General features: G+C 45.8%; 1 protein-coding gene across 1 annotated transcript in view; it reads left to right on the top strand.

The window, feature by feature from the left end:
* Nucleotides 1-1,612: 1,612 nt before the first annotated feature.
* LOC134611005 (tRNA (32-2'-O)-methyltransferase regulator THADA-like) overlaps nucleotides 1,613-20,749 on the top strand; it is a 38,900-nt gene continuing 19,763 nt past the window's right edge. Inside the window, exons 1-10 of the mRNA XM_063454480.1 lie at nucleotides 1,613-1,772; nucleotides 1,978-2,155; nucleotides 3,456-3,542; nucleotides 5,366-5,393; nucleotides 6,636-6,784; nucleotides 11,182-11,304; nucleotides 18,701-18,821; nucleotides 18,962-19,107; nucleotides 19,785-19,866; nucleotides 19,969-20,105. Coding sequence (XP_063310550.1) covers nucleotides 1,645-1,772; nucleotides 1,978-2,155; nucleotides 3,456-3,542; nucleotides 5,366-5,393; nucleotides 6,636-6,784; nucleotides 11,182-11,304; nucleotides 18,701-18,821; nucleotides 18,962-19,107; nucleotides 19,785-19,866; nucleotides 19,969-20,105 — 1,179 coding nt within the window. The 5' untranslated portion in view covers nucleotides 1,613-1,644. The remainder of the gene's footprint in view (nucleotides 1,773-1,977; nucleotides 2,156-3,455; nucleotides 3,543-5,365; nucleotides 5,394-6,635; nucleotides 6,785-11,181; nucleotides 11,305-18,700; nucleotides 18,822-18,961; nucleotides 19,108-19,784; nucleotides 19,867-19,968; nucleotides 20,106-20,749) is intronic.

Genomic DNA, 20,749 nt, shown 5'->3' with positions numbered 1-20,749 from the left:
CTCCTCACAGAGATACATTGAATTAATGTATCTCTATGAGGATAGTTCACTGTCTCCATGCAGAGGGTGGAGACCCTGAACGTCAGTGCTGCACATTGTCCAGCACTGACCCAGGAAGCACCTCTAGTGGCCCTCTGAGTTACTGCCACTAGATTTCTTCCTAAGCAGCAACATAAACACTGAGCAGTGTTTACATTAAAAAGCCTGAAGGGACAGGCAGTAGATACCAGAACAATTACATTAAGCTGTAGTAGTTCTGGGGACTATAGTGACCCTTTAAAGGATTGTGAGTGGTTTAGTTTTTTTTTAATTCATTCAAGTATGTCCATGACATCAGAGTGTGTATGCAGGGACATATTTGAGGGTCTGTATGTGGGTAAAGGCAAGGCCATATCTGCATGTAGTTTGTGTGTGTGAGTACAGGTTTGCATGTGTGCAGGGTCAGAGTGCATGAACACCAGGCTATAAGTGTCTGAATGCAGGGTGATGTGTGTGCACAGTGTGTAAATGCAGGGTGTATATGTGCAGAGAGTGAATGTGCTTGAATGCAGGGGAGTAGGTGTGAATAAACACCACCACTAAATCACATTAGTGGTAATCGCAGGGGGGATAGTGTAGGAGAGGGTTAGGAAAGTGTGGACAGGAGTTAATGGGGTCTGTAGAAGGGGCAAGGGGTAATCGGGGCTGCAGTGGGTGCATGGGGATAGGGTCTGTAGTTGGTGCAGGGGGAAGGGGCTGTAGTAGGTGCAGGATTATAGGGGCTGTGGTTGGTGCAGGGGGTAGGGACTGTAATGAGCGCAAGAGGCAGGCATTGTTGATGCAGGGGCTATAGTTGATGCAGTGGGTAAAAGGGCTGTAATGGGTGCATTGGGATATGGTCTGTAGTGGGTGCAGGGACTTTAGAAGGTGCATGGGGGTAGTGGGTGCAGAGAGTAGGGGCTGTAGTAAGGAGCTGTAAAGGGTGCAGGGGGTTACGGGCTCCTAGTGGATGCAGGGGGATATAGGCTGCATGGGGGTAGTGGGTGCCTGGGGGAATAGGAGTTGTAGGGTTTTAGGGTTGTTTTAGGGTTTTAGTTGGTAAGGGGGATGGAGGAATACAAACTGTGAAAGGGCAGTATTTGGGAAGATTAGATACTAAATATGTATATATATATATTTTTTTTTATTGTTATTATTATTTTTTAAATGCCCTCTCCATAGGAAGTAAATAATTCAATGGTTTTCTATGGGGGGAATTTCAACACTAGAGGCAGTCTTAACCCTTTAATGTAAACATTACATTAAAACATATTTTACAATGCAAGCTTAAGGGGACAGGGACTGTGCACCCAGACCACTCCACTGCAATGAAGTGGAGTGTGTGCCTAAAGTGTCCATTTTATCCAAAAACCTCATGCATTCTGAGGATTGCTGAAATATTTCTCCTGCCGACTGAATTCTGACCGCTTTAGTAAATATGAGAATTGCCAATGCGGTCGGAATTCAGTCATTTTCATCCGGTGTTTACTGAATAACCCTCTTTACTGAAGTCAGCCTTTGGTTATTACACAGTTTACGTGTGTAGCTATCCTCCCATCAGCAGGTGGCGCTCTGTTCTAATGAAGTAATCTTGACATCTCTCTTGTGGCATCTGAAAGTGAGCCCATGGCTGCTCCCACGGTGGCACATGTGGAGAAGATGTTGAAAAAGGCTGAGCAATGTGCCCGTTACTACCAAGACCAGCAGCTCAACATACTGGGCTCGATGATGGCAAAGCTGCAGCTATTTACAGAGTGGGTGATTCAGAGTGCTATTTCTGTATTATTGAGATATAGATTGGCAGACCTGTCACCATGGTAACATGGATACCACCTATTACATATAGTCTCAGATCATTTGTATAAACCGCAATGTAGTATGCATTCACCAATACCACATACCATGTTAAAGCTCTTCGTTTACAGTCCCCCTATTCTTGCTTTCATCTTTTTCTCCCAGTACCTCGGCAAAACGCTGTAAGGATAAACATCTTGATGAAGCTGCACAGTTATTAGGGTCTCCAGAGCACGTTTTGGGGCAACTGTCTGATGGCGACATCCTTCCCTTGCTTTGTTATATATTTAAGTGCCAGCTTGATTCATGCAATAGCACCTGCTCGTTCCAGAAATTGGAAAAGGTAAGTTAATTTGTACTTCTTGGAGCTGGCAGTGTGGACCTCGGTTTCTTGAAGTCCCTAATAATGTATTCTATTTGAAGGGGAAAACAATTCTTTTTCTCAAGAGGTTTCTGTTTGGGAGGATACTTGTTTATAATTTTTAATAGTATTACTTATGTTCTAAAAGGATTCACTGTTAAAATATTAGAGTTTAATCTTTAAACAGTGACCTGCAAAATGTTGGATCGAATAGCTAATTATGAAATAAACTCTACTATAGTAATTGATTGACCACTTTATCCTACATTTTGCAAGTCAGCTTTCAGTTCACCAAAATTCACAGTTTACTGAATATACCCTGTTATTGTAAAAAAGCAACAAAACAACAACAACAACAAATAACCTTTACAACACATTATTGCAGCACCATGGGACTTGTTTTATTATACTCCAGCTAGTATTAAGGATGTATGTGAATGGTTAAATGGGAAAACAAAATGTCCCCTACTCATATTGCAGATAAAGCCAGCACTCATTAAAGCACTTAAAAAATACCCCTACTTATTAAATATAAGACACTTGGAACTCCCACTACTCTTAACCCTGCAAGTGTAATTATTGCAGTTTTTTATAAACTGCAATAATTACCTTGCAGGGTAAACTCCACCTCTAGCATGCGCATTAGGTCTCCTCGGTCGGTGGGCGGGATCAGTCTTGCCCACCGGCCGACGGAGTAAGAAGGAGGAGGAGACAGCGACGAGGGACATCGTCGCTGTCTCAGGTAAGTGACTGAAGGGGTTTTCACCTCTTCAGTAACCGGGGATTGGGGGGTGAGAGGTAACCTCCAGTGCCAGGAAAACTGATTGTTTTCCTGGCACTGGAGATTCCCTTTAACCAAAGGTAAGCACTAAAGAGGTGGTGCTTTGTTACAGTGCACAGCAACTTGGAAAGCACGTCACTCTCTGTCCATGAATTGAGCCAATGCATTGTAGGACTTGGCTTAGGAGAGTTAGAAAAAGCTGTTGTGGTTATGGTGGATGAGTGTTCCTTTAAAGGTTAAAACCCTAGAGTTGTTTTTAGAGAGGACGGCAGTGCATGCTTGTCCCTTTTTGGTCGTACATGTACACAGATTTACAACCCACCACTGATTTGAAGGATCAAATCATAAGGTCAGAATCTTAAATGAGAAAAGAAAACTTAATTAGCAACCACATTTACAGTAACTGCCAGTGAGGCTGGGTTTTCATGCACAGTCCTGCTTTTCTACGTTTTAAAGTTTGAATATTACTCCTAGTATTTACATTTTTCTCTTCCTTTTTAGCTTCTTTTGAAGTTCTCCCAGGTTAGGCCACACTTGGTGTCACAAGAACGAGAATCCTTGTTGACCAGTCTGTTACAGGGTGTAGAGGTGAGTGTGCAAATGGCGGCAGTTGCTAAACATTTAGTACAGGACAAATGATAACGCTGTACTTTTCTTATTATAGCAACAGGAGTGCATAAGATTTTGCATCTTCCATTTCCAGAAACTGAAATGATTAAAGGAACACTCCAAGCACCCTAACCGAGCTATAGGGATTATGGTGCTAAGAGTGTCTTTATGCCTGTTGTTGTATGTAGTCAAACCAATTTTACAATCGTTTGATTTCTTACCTGTGGGCCATCTTCACTTAAGTCCTGCACTGTCAGATGTGGCTCAGAGAGCTTCCGGGTCTCCATATAAAAGCAGTTCCCAGCAGACCCCAGGTAAGAAGTCAAACATTTCAAAAACTTTTTGACTAGTTACATTGTGGCAGCGCCGGGGCACTCTTGGCACCATAACCATTACAGCTCACTGTAGTGGCTTTTGTGCATGGAGTGTTTCTATAAACAATGTTTGCAAAATATTGGAATAGGAGAAACAATCTAATGAATGTAGTGCTGTATCAAACACTCTATTATCCCCCCAGTACAATCAAACTTGAATAATTGACAAAAGTTTACATGGTGTCTGAAAATACATTTAAAGGGACACTGTAGCACTTGTAACTGCTTTTTCTCATTGAACTGGTTACAGAGTCTGCAGTCTCCTGGTGCCATCCTTTTATTCGAAGTTAAACTTTTTTTTTTTTTTTTAAATGCTAAACGAGAGTCCCCAGCAGCCCATTCTCTCTGTGCTACTTTGGACAATGAGGAAGCATCAGTGAGCAATCTATAAGCCACACCTCCAGTGGGGAATGGGCTGTGGGTTGCCAGGGACCCTTATCTAGTGTTCAACTGCTTAAAAATGTTTTAATATGGAATGGAGGGACAGTGGCAGGGAACTCTTGGCACTATAACCCATTCCTTGAGAAGAAATGTTTATAGTGCTTACAGTCTCTGAAAAGGCAGTGTTTACATTGAAAAGCCTGTAGAGACAAGCTGTAGACACCAGAACCACTACATTATGCTGTAGTGGTTCTGCTGACTATAGCCTGTCCCTTTTTTAATTATGTATTTATTTATTTTTTGTTGAAAATAAAGCTTTGTTAGTTTGAAAAAAAACAAACAAACAAACTGACTACTAACTTTTTTAACTGTCTCCCTACATTGAAGACAAATGTGTCAAGCTCTGGCATATTCAATGGAAAATACAAATATTTACTCACTTTTCCTCCATTCCAGAACCACCATCTTCTTGTTATATGGGTGTTACTCTTTGTGTAACACCCACCTCTGGACCGTCCTCCACTCCATCTTTGTTCTTCTTTGCTTTGCCCTTTTTGGGACGGATCCACAAGCAGGGAAAATGTCCTCAGTGATGTCGGTACACTTGCTTCGTTGCCATTGTCGGAATGGAATGAAGTCCGGCTAGGGAGTTTCCATTGCAACCACAACTGCATGCTCTGTGGTTGCTATGAGAGGAGAGTAGTGGGACCTCCTGTGGGAGGTCTTTTCTGCTCTCTCTTGCCAGTCAATACCTTGGCACTCCGATGCATTGATGGACAGCTGGGAGAAAAATCTGTTTTTAAATAGGTTTTTCTCCTAATCTATACATTTGTTAGCAAAACTGCTAGCACAATGTATAAAATCATATGCCTAATCTAATGAGCATAAGTTGTTTGGGGCAAGACAGGTGTCCTTTAAGGGTATAACCCCAGTGGGTAAATCCATGAAGGATACAATCTAACAGGAAGAGTGAATGCAACTATTGCTGCAGCCGATATTATCATTTTATCCTCCCATACAAGCACTCCTCTGTATTTTTGTCTACAGGTGTTACAACTCAGAGATCTTCAGACAGGTATGTCTTACTGCGTGTATCACAGTTTTCTATTTAACATATTTCTATATAGCTTTAACTAATTCTCTCCTAACTCATTTCTCTTAAATAATTGGATCTTATTTTCTTTTGCTGGCTTGTGTGTTTTCAGTGTACGCTTGTTTCAATTTCACTGTTTCAGATGTATAGAGCTAAACACACATACAGATAGTGGATGTGTATTAAATACAAGCTAAAACTATTCACTAAAAACCCATTTTAGTCCTGTGATGGACATATTTTTTTTGTAAATGATAGGATTCTGACTAAATATGAAATTCTCATGTGTACTAAAGGCAAATACCATTGAAATTCAGTCATTCATAAAATGATGTGTCTGGTTTGAAATCACTTTATTAAATATCAGAATCCTATATTTTATATAGAAATCACATGTGAAAATGACCGGATGTAAGCCAGAATATTCTTGGACACCAAAAAAAAAAAAAAGAGATTTAAATAGTTTAACTTACTATTTAGCAAGTTCATTTTAGAAATCTTGACTATATGCCCACTGACAGCACTAGTACCCAGTGTGCAAGCAGCTAAAAATAACTCTTGGCAGCATGGGATGGGGCTTTTTTAGGAAGTGAGCAGTAATTGCTTCCAAGCCCAGTTTAACAGATAGGGCCAACATTATGGGAAATAATTCCCACTATGGTTAGATGGAAATCATATTGACGCCTGTATGCTTTTATTTTTATTTTTTTTATTTATTATTTATTATTTTTTGTGGCAGCTGGCCAGTTGTTGCATACGAAACCATTGCACTGCTGTTGATTATTTTGAACTACTGCAGCTAGAACTACCAGTGGTAAAGTAAATTGGATATTTTAAAAAACATTTTACATCTGGGCCCAGATTTCAACCATCCGGTATCATAAGAACAGGACGAAAACCAGATACAATTCTGGTTTGCTCAAAGCCAAAATCACAAAATCCAGACATTGTTAAATATTGTGAGCCTGATGACTTTTGTCCAGTTCGATTTTTCTTAGATTCTTTGGAGAAAAAAGTTCAGGCACGGAAATTCCGTCATTTGCCAATTCAGGAGCAAACATCATTGCACCAAAATTACTTAATTAGGTTAAGTGGTTTTAGTGCTTAGATTGTCCCTTTAATATACAATGTATCTATTATTTTTATCCCTCTGTTACTCTCTCACTCCACTCACCCTTGCCACATGATATATATATTTTTTTTTATTCTTCGTCCTCTATTTAGTATGTATGTATCTGGAAGGGAGCCCGGCAAGCCAGAATTACTTTAAGGAGCACATCCACTCTGTACTTTCTGTAGTACAATCTACTTTTTCTGTAGTTCTTCAAGACAAAACTACCAAGGGCAGTGAGCAGTGCTATCTGACTGTCAAGGTAAGATGTTAGGATTGGGGTGGACAGGCATTTAGTGAAAATAATAGGATAATTCATTAAAATGCCAATAGTTGTAAATTCAAACTGAATTTCTAAATGTAGGCCCAAATAAACACCACTTACAAGAACATTTATCTAGTCACCATTGACATTACGAGGCGGAGATTGACTTATACACCTGTATATACAGTATATTGACTTCTTATATCATAAGAAGTATATAGTATAATTCAATTAAAGTCAGAGGTTTTGTGTGTATTCGTTTGGCAGGTAGAATAGCATATACTTTTATTATTTTTTTTTTTTATTAATTCTTTATTTTTGTTGTGCATGTAAATATGTTGCAAAAGCAAAACGCCACAACAGCGTACAAGTTGTATACAGGTTATACAGTGGCAAGAGTTCATGCACAATTTTAGTTTTTATAGTATGTAGACAATCTTATCTCACCCTGTGACTATACATAATAAAATAAAGTATATGTTCAGTATATTGAGATAACCAAGAGGTTATGCAGATGAACCCTCGTTAGGTACAAACTAATAATAAGTAGCGCAGTCGTTTAACTTTGATAACAGGCAATAGTATAGCATCACATTCATTGCGTTTTGCAAAAGTTTATACATGTCGCGACCCAGTCAGGCAGGCCTACATATTATTTCTCGCGATAAACACCCCTGGGCCTTCCCATCGTATCGTAGCATGTGGCTTGGAAAATGTATGCATTCAGGGAAAATTAAGCAGATATGTGATGCACATTTAACATTTATGAATTAACGTAGACTAACAGTTATGAACTTTTTTAAATAAAACAAAATAGAATAAAATAAAATAAAATAAAATAAACACGCTTGGTGTAGCTGGATAGGCATGTTAACCGTAAAGTGGCCAATGTGTTCTAAAATATACGCTCCTGCCAACGGTTATGGATAAGTCTTGTGACCCCTGGTATTTGTCAGGCTGGTTAGAGCTATCTGTTCTGCTGGCATATGTGCTGCGGGGTTAATCCCCTAATGCTGGAAAGAGCATTTCTAGGAGGTGTGGGGTCAAGGAGTGCTGTGTTTAGCTCTGCGGTGTACCCACCGTTCCCATCAGTAGGTATTAATATGGCTCGGTAGGTGTCTGGGTCCCGGGTGTGTTATAATCTCGCTCGTCTGCCGTGTGGGGTGCTGTAGTGCCTTATTTCTGCCTGGGGTAGACTTAATGGGGGGGGGGGGGGTGTGAGCTGCAGAACCTGATATGAGGCGGTCCTGTGTGTGTCTGACAGGTAGCTAACTAGCAACGTTTACTGGTAAAGTAATAAATTTACGAATAATAATACACGTAGAGAAACAGTATAAAGCGAAGTTATAAGGTCACGGGCTATGTCCGTGGTAATGTGATCTTACAGTCCCGGCAAGTGTCTTGTTGGGATTTGTTTTAACATAAGTAGCTTCTAGGTGCGGCGGCTACCTTTTTACACTGGTGCACGCTTTGTCAGGCTAAAAATGCCCTGTTGTGAAACATAATAAATCTGGCTGGGTATTACTGAGCATTTGACAGACTTAGGTTCCAGATGAAATTTAGCTAAACATGCAATTAACACTTAAGTTACACAGAGAGGTGAGGGAGAACGCTTCATGAGAAATAAGATAAAGAGGAAAGACATATTGTACACTTGAGAGATAAATCTGGTATTAGTTGCTGGCGTACCAGGTCGGCAGATGGCATTTCAGGATTTGTAGTTCCATCGTTAACATCGATCAAGAAGTAGCCAAGCTAAACTATTGATTACAGGCAGAGAGAAAGTGTAGTGTATGAGTAGTGCATGAGCCTATGGTCCTGCCTGTGTCGGTGTTGTTGCCTGTACAGGCGACTAAGGGAGACGGCTATTCTCAGTGTGACTGAGTGCCGGCGAAGCATAAATTTGTAAATTGGTTGCGAGAGGGTGAAAGAATGTATGGGTATTCATGTGTTGCATAAGTAATTGTATGTCGTTGCCTGTGTAGCTAAAGCTGCGTTTGGTCCTGATCAGGAGATCTTGGCTGGAGATATAAGTGTGAAAACATAATAGAATGAAAACATAAATAATAAAGGGATGGAACAGATCAGTATTTGCTTAGGGAAGATTCACGGATGTCCGTAACATTTATAAAATGTACATATTATGGGCTAGTATTGGCGTTTGAGCGGCCGTCCATAGTGTGGAGAAGTCCGCTGTGCTTCTCGGTGTCGGCCATTGATGCTGATCTGTTGGCGTGGAATGCTGTCACCCCTGAAGGTAGAAACCCTGGCAGTGTCCTGAGGGGAGAGACATGCAGTGTGTCCCGGGTGGTTTAGGATGTAGACACATCGGTCAGTCCAACCAGGGGACAGCTTGGGAAAGAGCGTGAGGGCCAAGCATAAAGAGAAAAGAAAAAGAAAAAAAAAAAAAAAAAAAAAAGAAGGTCCTGTGCTCCATCGGGAGCGGTGTCTGTGGGGCCGTCTGGCTGATGGTTCCGTTAGGCAGATATGTCTGCTGGGCAAGGAAGGAGGGTAATCCTGTAGGGTCAATCCGGAGGTGTCATAGCGGGTGGGCAACATTCCCCGCGTGTCTGTTTAGGTAGTGACAGATGCGTATGAAATTGGTGTGGTATTCCGCGGTATGAATGGGGCCGTTCCTGCCGGATCCCAGTTGTGGGTCTGGGGGTTGGGGGTCAGGGGTTCCCCTTGTGAGATCGAGTCTCGAGGCAGTCCTAAGGTATGTAGGAGGTTGGTAGCGTCCTGTATGCCCAGGATTTGGTGCGTTTTCCCATCATGTTGCACAAATAATGTGGTGGAGGCTCGCCAGCGATATTGTATACTATGGCGTTGGAGTATGGAGGTGAACGGCCGGAGAGATCTGCGCCAGGCCAGAGTACCCTGAGACAGGTCAGTGTAGAAGGTGATCTCCGAGTTCTCGAACCGCACGGGAGTTTTTCCCTTGAGGGCGGTGAGGACCGTTGTTTTGTCTGTGCTGTTCTGAAAGATCAGTATGGTGTCTTTTGTGGCTGTTGGCGGTGCTCTAGGGGATTTCGGTATCCGGAACATGGCTGTGGGCGCAATAGCCTTGGCGGGGCCTGGGGGTAACACAGCGTGTAGAATGCGGGTAATCACTCGTGGCAGTTCCCCCTCCGGTATCCCATCCGGGATCCCCCTAACCTTGATGTTGAGCCTCCGGCTCGCGTCTTCCTGGGCGGCGAACTTTCTGTCATGCAGCGCATTTTGGTGCCGCAGGTCCTGGATTTCTTTATGCAGCGAGGCTATGGTCCGCTGCTGTTCCTGGGAGGTTTCCTCAAGAGTTGTTAGGCGGCTTGTGAGGCCTCGTAGTTCTTCCCGGAGAGCAGTGACATCCGTAAGGATGTTCTTCTGGAGTTCCGCCAGCAGTCCTTTAAGCACCCCAGTGGTCACCAAATTTGTATCGGGGTCTGCTGTGCTTTTCCCAGACTTCGTTCTCGGTGTCGGGTCTGGAGCTTGGAGGTAGTCATCTTCGGCTCCCCCTGAGCCGTTATCCGAGAAGTCCGAGCAGCCTCCATGGAGCGCCGCCATATTGGCTCCGCTCAGGCCGCGTGCGTGTTGCCACATTTCACCGATTGTGAGCCCCGGGGCCGTTTTTTCTGGGTGTTTTTTGTGTTTGCGACCCATGAGGTGTTCCCACAGATGATCGTTGGCGTTTGGGGGTGGTAATGGCTATTTATGCGCCGATTTTCGTTGTTTGCAGCTCGGAGCTTCTGGATCATGCGTCCGCTCTCCTTGGTTGTCAGGCTCCGCCCCCTCCATACTTTTATTATTTAATGTGATTCTACATTTCTTTTTTTTATTTACATTGAAATGAAAACATGGCTAACTTGGAGAATTTTTCCAATTCACATGTTGTGACTTAAAATTTTAAATTTATTTTTTAGGGTTGTTTACTAACTTGAGAATTGTCGGAAATTCAGTGTGAATTTAGACATTTAATCTATACAAACTGAATTAGAAGATTTCTCCAAGTCAAGTCTGTGTTCAGTTTAGTTTTTTTGGCTCTAAATTTAAAAAATCACTTTGAACTCTCACTTTAGTGAATAACCCTCTAAGACTTCCTAACATTAATGAATACATCTTTTTGATTAAGGCCTCGATTTAATTATCTTTCTAAATGGTTTGATACCATTTTTGAAGAATATTCCAAATTCTTTATAATCATTTATTTAAAAATATTCTAACCACATTATATCACTTTGGGAAACTTATTAAATTGAAAACTAAGTTGTGTACCTATTTGATCATTATTAGATAAACTTACATGTTGAAGAGTATTCGCCCGTTATGTTATGCATGGTTCTGTTTTGTGATTAGAATTGTAAAGAATATTGGTATTATATAGAGCCTGAACTGTTTTCATCATGTTTTCTCTCCAGATATGTCTTCAGATATTCAGGGAACTGGCAGAAGAGATCATTCCACAGATTTGGACCCCTGCTTCTAGTCCAAACTCCATCCAAACCATCCTGGAATTCTTGGTGCAAGTCATGATAGCTCAAGTAGGTATTGCATTTGAAACCTTTTTTGTGTTTATATAAGATTATCAGTTTGTTCACTTTCATCAGTTTATACTAGAGCGTTGTCCCTTCATCTCACTAGTCTTTGTGATGCTGGGTGCTTGCCTGCCATGTCATTATTTTTTATTTTTTTTTGTAAATATAATTTTTATTTTTGTTTTGGTTACGTTCAAAGTTTGGAGACTCGCAGGTCTCTAGTCAAGTTAGAATATGCAGACAGGTTTAACGATCAGTATCAAAAAGATCTCGGGCTCGCAGGCCCTCATGGGTAAGTAAACAGGTTGATACAGTGTCACAGGTGTTTGAGCAAGAGCATAATGTGTGCCCTGTCCCTTGTTGAGGGCAGTACTTTTGCATGTTCAGTTGGGCTCGCAGGCCCCTTGTAATGTCTGGCTCGCAGGTCCCGTATAACATGTGGGCATGCAGCGTTATGTTAGTCAAGTTGCGTGTGCTTGGATTATTTGCATCCCTAGTGTGTGTTCGAGGCTCATGGTAGTATGCACCTTCTGGGAGGAGTGTTGCAGTACTTGGTATTGGGTCTCCTTCCCGTTCGGGATCTGTTAGCTATGTGTGCCACAGCGGGGCGTTGCGTGTGACCGCTGTGGTATACTTAAACCTGTGTCTGAAAGCGTGATATGTTGAGTGCTGCTGTGTAGGTAGCAGCGCAGAATGAACGTGTCTTTATTTTAGTAGAGTGGAGGTGCGCATTGGAGCTCCAGGGTGGGCCGGTCCTGGGTTCCAGTCTCGAGTCGCGTTCAGTCTAAGCCGTGGTGGGGGGGGGAGGGGGGGGTCGGGGTCCAGTCGTGTCTCTGTCTTTGAGCTTGTCCAGGAAGGTGTCCTTGGCGGTTTCAAGGAGCCACAATGTCCAGGTCTCAGCGTATGTCTGGGGTTTGTCTGAGGCTGACATGAGCAGGTTTTCTGTGGCCCTAAGTTCTTCCATCTTGGCAAACCATACCCTCAGCGGGGGTGCGGTCTTTTGTTTCCAGTAGAGGGGGACTATCTGTTTAGCTACGTTTAGGATCCTAACCGTCATAGACCTCTTGTATTTGGATTTAGATACTGTGGTGTGGTGAAGGAGCATTGCTGCCGGTTCCAGGGGGGGGGGGGCGTCCGAGAACATCTTTACAATTTTGTGTATGTCTTCCCAGTATGGTCTAATTATTTCGCATTCCCACCATACGTGGATTGCGGTCCCTGTTTCCTTCTCGCACCTCCAGCAGAGATTGGTGTGTTCTGGGTCTATGTTGTGGAGGAGGTGTGGGGTGCGGTACCAGTTTGTCAGGAGTTTGAATGCTGTCTCCTGGGTCTTGCTGTGTGTCGAGCAGTGGTGGGTGAGGTAGCATATCTGCTCCCATTCTGCGTCTGTGAATGTCGTGTTCAGCGCCGCTTCCCATTTCCCCATGAATAAAGGTTTAGCAGTAGGTGTCCCTGTTAGTAATAATGTGTATATGAGGGAGACCCCGTGTGTCGTTGGGTCTGGGCTATCGCACAGTGTCTCGAACGCTGTCCGGGTCCTGGTGAGTGCGGTGCCTTGCGGTAGGGTGCGTATGAAGGCGGTAAGTTGAGCGTGTTTGAAGCATTGTGTGAAGGTGGGTGTCTCACCTCCTAGCATGGATGTTAGTGGTATGCATTTGCCGTTGGTGAGGACGTGGTGCAGTCTCGGAATCGGGGTCTGGGGGGTGTTTTGAAAGGCTTTCGGGTCGAAGCCCGGTTGGAAGTCTGCGTTATGTACCAGAGGTGTCAGGGGGGATGGGTAGGGTGCCAAGCTATGTGTTTTCGCCGTTTTGCGCCAGATGTCCAGAGTGGATTTAATGTACGGGGACATGGCTCGGGTGTCTGGGTCCTTCCTGCCCCAGGGTATGGTTGCGAGCGGCATGCTCGCTTCCGATTCCTCCGCTATTTTCCACATTTTATGGACTCCGCTTTTCGTCCATTCCATCACCCTCTGGAGATGTGTGGCCGTGTGGTATGAGCGGAAGTCCGGCAGTGCTAGGCCCCCCATGTTTTTCGGTTTCATTAGGGTGGTGGTTTTCATCCTGGGACGTCTACCGTCCCAGATGTATTTGATCATGGCTGTGTTTAGTGTGGCAAAAAACGCCCCGGGGAGTTTAATTGGGATGGTTTGAAAGAGGTATAGTAGGCGTGGGAGGAAATTCATTTTGATGACCTGGACTCTCCCGAGCCAGGATATGTGTGGGTGTGCCCATTCTTTCATGTCTTTCTGGAAGGTGGTGAGTGTGGTGGCGAAGTTGGCTTGGAAGAGGTCTTTGCTGTCCCTAGTCAGCCAGGTTCCTAGGTACCTGATTTTTTGGTCTGCCCATTGGAATGGGAAGCTCTGGCGTAGGGGGTCAGCGCGTCTTTTGGGGATATTGACGTTCAGGATGTGGGATTTAGCATAGTTGATTTTTAAGTTGGAGATCTCTCCGAATTCCTTAAAGGCCTGTTGGATGTTGGGCAAGGTTATTTCTGGGTTGGTGATAAAGAATAACAGGTCGTCTGCGAAGGCGGCCACTTTATGGTGGACGTCGCCCGTCGTGATGCCTGTGATGTCAATGTTGCTTCTGATATGTGTCAGGAATGGTTCTAAGGCAAGGACAAACAAAAGTGGGGATAAGGGGCAGCCCTGTCTGGTGCCGTTGTGTATTGTGAGTTCGGGGGTCAGCGCGCCGTTAACCAGGACGTGTGCCGTCGGCTCATGGTATAGGGCGGTGATCCAGCGCATCATGTGGGTTCCCAGGCCCGCGTGTGTCAGGGTGTCGAAAAGGTATGTCCAACCGACTCTGTCGAAGGCCTTCTCCGCGTCCGTGGATAGCAGGAGAAGGCCCCCGGCTCCCGCCCCCCTGCCGTGCATGAGGGTGAGTGTGCGAATGGTGTTGTCCCTGGCCTCACGACCTCCCACAAACCCGACCTGGTCTGGGTGGACCAGCCTGGGGATGTGCGATTGTAGCCGCGACGCCAGGATCTTTGCAAGGAGTTTGACATCGCAATTGATGAGGGAGATTGGCCTGTAATTCCCGCAGTGTTCCCCATCCTTGCCCTCCTTGGGGATTATGGTGATGTGGGCTGTCAGGGCTTGTTTGGGGATGTGTTGGCCCTCTCTCACCGCGTTAAAGGAGTCTACTAGTGGCTGGTATAAACTGTCCGAGAAGGTCTTGTAGTATTTTAATGGGAGGCCGTCAGGGCCTGGGCTCTTGCCCGGTTTGGTTTGTTTGATCGCCTGTGCCAGCTCTGACAGAGTGATAGGTTCGTCTAGCATTGCTGCAGTTGTGTCATCTATAGTCGGGGATGTGTGGGTGGTGAGATATGTGCGTATTTTGTCTCGTAGTCGTGTTTTCGCCGTCTCTGTGTGTGGTTGTGGCAGGGAGTAAAGGTCCGCGTAGTACGTCCTTATAGTGGTCAGTATGTCGGTCGGGAGGCGATGGAGTTTACCGCTTTTATCTCTGATTTTGTCGATGTATGTGAGCTGTCTCTTTTTGGTAAGCATCTTGGCCAAAAGTTTTCCGCTCTTGTTCCCGTGTATGGAAAAGAACGCTTTGTGTCTTATCGCGTCCCTGTGGAATTTAGAGTGGAGCAGCGAGGTTAACTCGCGTCTCAGCTGTAGGAGTTTCGTTTGGTGTGTGGAGTGTTGTGAGTGTTTGTTTAGGTCTTCCTCGTGTTGGATGTCCGTCAGGATCTGGGTCAGGCGGGCCTCGGAGCGTTTCTTGAGTAGGGCCCCTTGTTGTATAAAGTGTCCCCGAATCACGCATTTGTGGGCTTCCCATCTAAGCGTCGGGGACGTCTCTGTTGGGGGGTTGTCTAGGAAATAGTCCTTGATTTTTCCTCCGATGTGGTTTGTGAGGTCTGTTCTGGTCAGGAGATACTCATTGAGTCTCCATTTAGTGATGGAGGGGCGGTAGAGCGGGGATTTTAAGCGTAGGGTAACGGGTGCGTGGTCCGACCACGTCGCCACACCAATCGTCGCGTCTTCCACTAGAGGTAGCGCGTGTTGTGTGGTGTAGAAGTGATCTATTCTGGAGTATGTCTGGTGGGGGTGGGAGAAGTGTGTGTAGTCTTTTTCGTCGGGATGATGAGCTCTCCAGCAGTCTACCAGCCGGTGTGATCTAAGGAGTGACTTGAGGGAGTGTAGCTGTTGTGGTGGGGTATGGGACGTGCCGGAGGAGCAGTCCCAGGTTGGGTCCAGTGTGATGTTAAAGTCCCCCCCTAGTACCAGTGTCCCTTCAGCGAACGTGTGGAGTTTGCGTAGTGTCTGGAGTAGGAAGCGGCACTGACGTCTGTTAGGGGCGTAGATGGTTGCAAATGTGTAAGTCTGCTCGGCTATCTTGCCCTTGAGGAAAAGGTATCTACCTTCGTCGTCGGTGAGGCACCCCCCCTCCTGGAACGGCACTCGTTTGTTAATGAGGATGGCAGTCCCTCTAGATTTGCCTCCTTGGAAGTCGCTAAAGTATCCGTGCGGGTAGTGGTGGTCCGTCAGTTTCGGTCTGTCACCTTTCCTGAAGTGTGTCTCCTGGATCATGACCACTGAGGCCCTGCGGGCATGGAAGTCCCTCAGGGCTCCAGTCCGTTTTTCGGGCTGGTTGAGTCCCCTGGCGTTGACAGTCATGATAGTGAGGGGGGCGGGGGTCAGTGCCATGTTTTGCCTAGTGGGGTCTCTCCGTCAGTAGTGGGGGGGGGTGCGGGGTGAGGGAGGGGGTATAGGGGCGTGGTGTAGGGGGAGGTGTCAGGGGTAAGGGGGTGTATAGGTCTCGTCACCTTACGGTGGCGTCTGGGTGTAGGCGTCGGGGAGCTGCGGCGCACGGTTCCACTTGAGACCCGTGTGGGCAGCCCACCTTGGATTGACGCCTTGTCCCGTGGGGTAGTGAAAGGAGGTCAGGGCTCACCTAGCGGGCACGTCTGAGTCCGGTCCGTAACCGTCGGATCTCTCCTTGGTCACCTACTGCCGTCACAGACCCGTGTCGATCCCCTGTGGCTCCAATGCGCGTCTCGTATGTGGCTGGTGTCGTAATCCTCGCCCGAGGTTGTGTGGCCTCGTGGCCTGTGTGGGAGTAAAGTCAACGAAATTTAGCAATATCATCGAGAACATCATTAAAACATTAACATTAACATTGCATACATTAGACAACGAGTCTATCAAAACGATAACAAAGTTTTGGCCAACTAGCTGTGGACATCGTGAAGCTTGCCTGTAGAGGCCTATTACTCTATGTCATGACCCGGATCCCTCCCTCGCCTCCCCCTCCCGTTCAATCCCCCCCGTCCATTTGGTCTCTATTTCAGCGGGTAGTGTGCGTTGTGCGCTCCCTGTCTGTCAGTGGTCTGTCCGCTTCGTCTTGGCTCCGGGGTGTGCTTAGTGAGTGGGCTTGAGGTCACCCCCGGTGTCGTCGCCCCTCTGTGTGCGTTGGCCCCGTGGGTCCCTGTCGTCACTCCATCAATGTTTGTCAAGTCTGCGATCTGGCTACCCCGGGTTCCAGTATCTCCGGGCCACCCCGGAACCCTCTCCCCAGGTGTGGCCCGCCGGCACCACCCCTCCCGGTCAGCTCGCCGAGGGTCATTACTGGCCGGGTGGGTGGCGGCGACAGGCCCCAGCCAGGGAGTCAGGTCCCCCCCCTCCCCCCCTCCACCCCCCTCCTTAACGGCCCTGGGGTACTTGCGAGCATGTGCTCTCAGCAGTTCTGTATGCCCGGTCTGGCAGTATTAGTAGTAGCCAGGGCTCACAGCAGTTCTGTATGCCAGGTCTGGCAGTGTTAGTATTAGTCCACCAGCGTTAGTCCATCTCAGTTCTCGGTGGTTCCGCTGGTGTGGTGGCTCGGCCCGTCAGGGGGGTCGCTTGCGGTAACAGTTCCACATTGCTGTGCTGGTTCCGTGTGGTAAACAGTTCAGGCAGTGTCTCGGGAAGGCATGTGGTCGGGGGTGTTCAGGAGGGCCGTGCAGGGTTAGGCCAAGTCTTTCACAATGTCCAGTCTCGGGTAATATCCACTTCGGGCCGTTAGTGTGGTGCGCCAGACGGTCTCGTAGCTTGCTGTCGGGGCCTCCTCACTCGTTGCTGTTGGCTTGGGGCTGGGGGGTTCGGCCCCTGTGGAAAGGAGTAAAAGTTCAGAGGGTCTGGCCAGGTCATTTGGACCGGCGTGAGGTGTAGCTCCCTCAGGAGGTCTTCCATGTCCTCTTCGCTTCTCACAGTGAAAGGACCGTTCTGTGTGGTTGCTTGTAGGCCCGTAGGGAAGTTCCATCTGTAGCGGACCTTGTTGGTCTGCAGTGCCCGTGTGAGAGGGCGCATCGCTCTCCTGTAGGCAAGTGTCGCTGGTGATAGGTCGGGGAACAGTTGTACCTCTACCCCATTGGAGATCACTTGTTTGGTGTCTCTGGCTTTGTGTAGGATGTCTTCCTTTGTCTGGAAGTGGGCAAGGCAGCAAATGATGTCTCTAGGAGGGGCGTCAGGGGGTCCTCTCGGCCTGAGGGCCCGATGTGCCCTAATAAATTCTATGTGGGTGGTTGGCGGTCGGCCGAGGAGGTTGTTAAAGAGCTCTGACAACGTGTCCCTGATAGGGGTGGTGTGGTCTAAGTCCTCTGGCATACCTCTGATCCGTATGTTTTGCCGCCGCCCACGGTTATCAAGGTCTTCAATGTGCTGCGCCATTTGCCGTAGTTGGACCCCCTGCTGTTGGAGTTTGCAGGTGGTTGCGGATTGCGCCGCTGCCATGTGGTCGCAGTCGGCTTCCAATTGGGCCACCTTCTGTTGGGTGCCCTGAATGTCTTCCCGCATGGTGCGCAGTTCCTCTGAGAGGGACTTGTGTAGGGCGGCGTTGGCCTCTTTCAGGTCGGCTTTAGTGGGTAGGTTTCGGATCATCTCGATCCATTCAGGCTGGGGGTGATGAGTGCTGTTTCCCCCTGGGTGCTCAACATGTGGTGAGGTCGGGCGGGAGAGGCCTGAGGCCTCGGAGTCATTTGAGGCCTGGGCTGGCGGCTCGGCCGGCGGCACGAGAAATTGCCTCATGGCTGGTTGTTGTGCCCCCTTCGGGGTGCTGGAGGGCTGACTGGCCTGCGATGTCCGATGGTTTCTTCCCATTTATGCGGTCGTTATCGCTTGTCGGGCGAGGATTTGTGCTGAGCCTTTGGGGAGCTCCCGGTTTACGCCGCCATTAGCCTCGGCGTCCAAGCCACGCCCCCGCCATGTCATTATTTTAGCCACCATTATGTTGTCCCATTGAAGATGGTGTCAGTCCCGCTTTTGGACAGAAGCATAGTCTCAGATGTGTTGGCATGTGTGCATTACAGTTTAAAATGTAATTTTATACCCGGTAATACATTAAACCACCGAGATACATATAAAACTTCTCAAAAATGTCTATGCTTACAGTGTGTTGCGAACATTTGTCTTTTATAGGATGCAAGTAGAGATACCAGGCTATTGGCTGGAACCGCAATGGCTTCACTAGTAAACACATCACCCTCGACGGAGTTAGGAGCCCAAGCTGGATTGAATCTGGTCCTGTGGCTAAGAGACTGTGAGTCACCTGCTTACTTCTGGCAGAGAATGTAGCAACTTGCTTTTTAAAGGATTGGTACTTTTTTGGTTTAGAAGAGATTCTGTAGTATAATTCAAATTCTAGGATTTAGAAAGTGACTAATGACTTGTTTCTGGCAGGTACTGGAAAGGTGAGATTTGGGGGGCTGTCTGTGTCCATGCCATGCTCCCCCACAGATGAAGTTGGACTACTGGCTTTGATCCGTGGACTGCTGACATGTAGCCGTGCAGATCTCCTTTCCTATGTGCTATTGGCTTTTAGCCAGGTTAGAATACTAGAATTATCCTTGTATATGCTAGTTAAATTAATAACTCGTGCATAAATACATTTTTCCCCAAGTTATGTATTTAATTTGTATATTAGCATACGTAAAAATACTATAAATGGGGACATCAGAGTTGTGGTGGGAAAGGTTTCATTGTGTTTTTTTTTTAGTTTTTTTTTTTAATTTGTTTTTTTAAATCATCTGGAATCATCGAAACAAAAAAAAAAAAAAAAGAACTCCAGCAAGATTTTATGCATGATACATTAGAGACATACATCTTTTATTCATGGAGGGTCACTTTAAAGGGTTACCTCAAGCATCATGACCATTTCATTGATTAGAAATGGTCATGGTACCCAAGTCTGTATGTGCAGTGTTTTGCATTTAAAAGCTATACACAGGTAGATTAATTTTTAAGCTGCCAGATGTGTAACTCCATCTCTGTTAGTATAATTTGGCAGCCCAGAACAAAGGTTCGGGCTGCTAATGTCAGTGCTGTTCAAAATTTGCATTGGATTCTATTCTAGGCATGCTGGCACCAGAGAGCCATATAACAATCCAAATCCTCGTTTCAGTACATTAGCTGTAATGATCATGGTGCTTAGAGGTTTCCTTCAATGAATATTTCTTACGTATTGCCTGTTATTGGAACTGAGTCAGTTTTGTTTATTGCTCAGGAAAAGACCATGCTGGAACATCTCTTTCCTGCTATTAGCTCTATATGTAGGGGACAAACCGAAGAATATTACAGCTTCCAAGGTGAGCAGCCAATGTTTTTAATATATAGAAACATTTTTTTTTTTGAGTTATTTGAATTTAGGTTAGATAAGATGTACTGACCTGGCTCCGTCATTTTTGCAGTTTTGTGCCTCTGGTTACAGCGCGTGCGTGACCATATAGCTGAGATCCTGCTTGTACGGAATGGATTATTGGTGGCAAACAATGGGGAGATCCTTTCTGAAGTTACTCTGCTGCTTTGGGCTGGTGCTGAAATGCCCGTAAGTTTAACTTATTTATTTTTCTCTTTTGCTGTAAATTTGCAATATCCTTATTTAGCTTTGCATTTACCATTCTAGGTTGCATGTAATCTGCACAAAACCATTAAGAGGAGCAACATATTAAAGGAACACTATAGTCACTTAAATTACTTTAGCTAAATAAAGCAGTTTTAGTGTATAGATCATTCCCCTGCAATTTCACTGCTCAATACACTGTCATTTAGGAGTTAAATCACTTTGTTTCTGTTTATGCAGCCCTAGCCACACCTCTCCTGGCTATGATTGACAGAGCCTGCATGAAAAAAAAAAACTGGTTTCACTTTCAAACAGATGTAATTTACCTTAAATAATTGTATCTCAATCTCTAAATTAAACTTTAATCTCATACAGGAGGCTCTTGCAGGGTCTAGCAAACTATTAACATAGCAGGGGATAAGAACATCTTAATTAAACAGAACTTGCAATAAAGAAAGCCTAAATAGGGCTCTCTTTACAGGAAGTGTTTATGGAAGGCTGTGCAAGTCACATGCAGGGAGGTGTGACCAGGGTTCATAAACAAAGGGATTTAACTCCTAAATGGCAGAGGATTGAGCTGTGAGGTTGCAGGGGCATGTTCTATACACCAAAACTGCTTCATTAAGTTA

Source organism: Pelobates fuscus, chromosome 5 (assembly GCF_036172605.1).
Source record: "Pelobates fuscus isolate aPelFus1 chromosome 5, aPelFus1.pri, whole genome shotgun sequence".
Lineage (NCBI taxonomy): Eukaryota > Metazoa > Chordata > Amphibia > Anura > Pelobatidae > Pelobates > Pelobates fuscus.
Note: the sequence above shows the minus strand (reverse complement) of the source record. Positions and strands in the feature narration are given on the sequence as shown.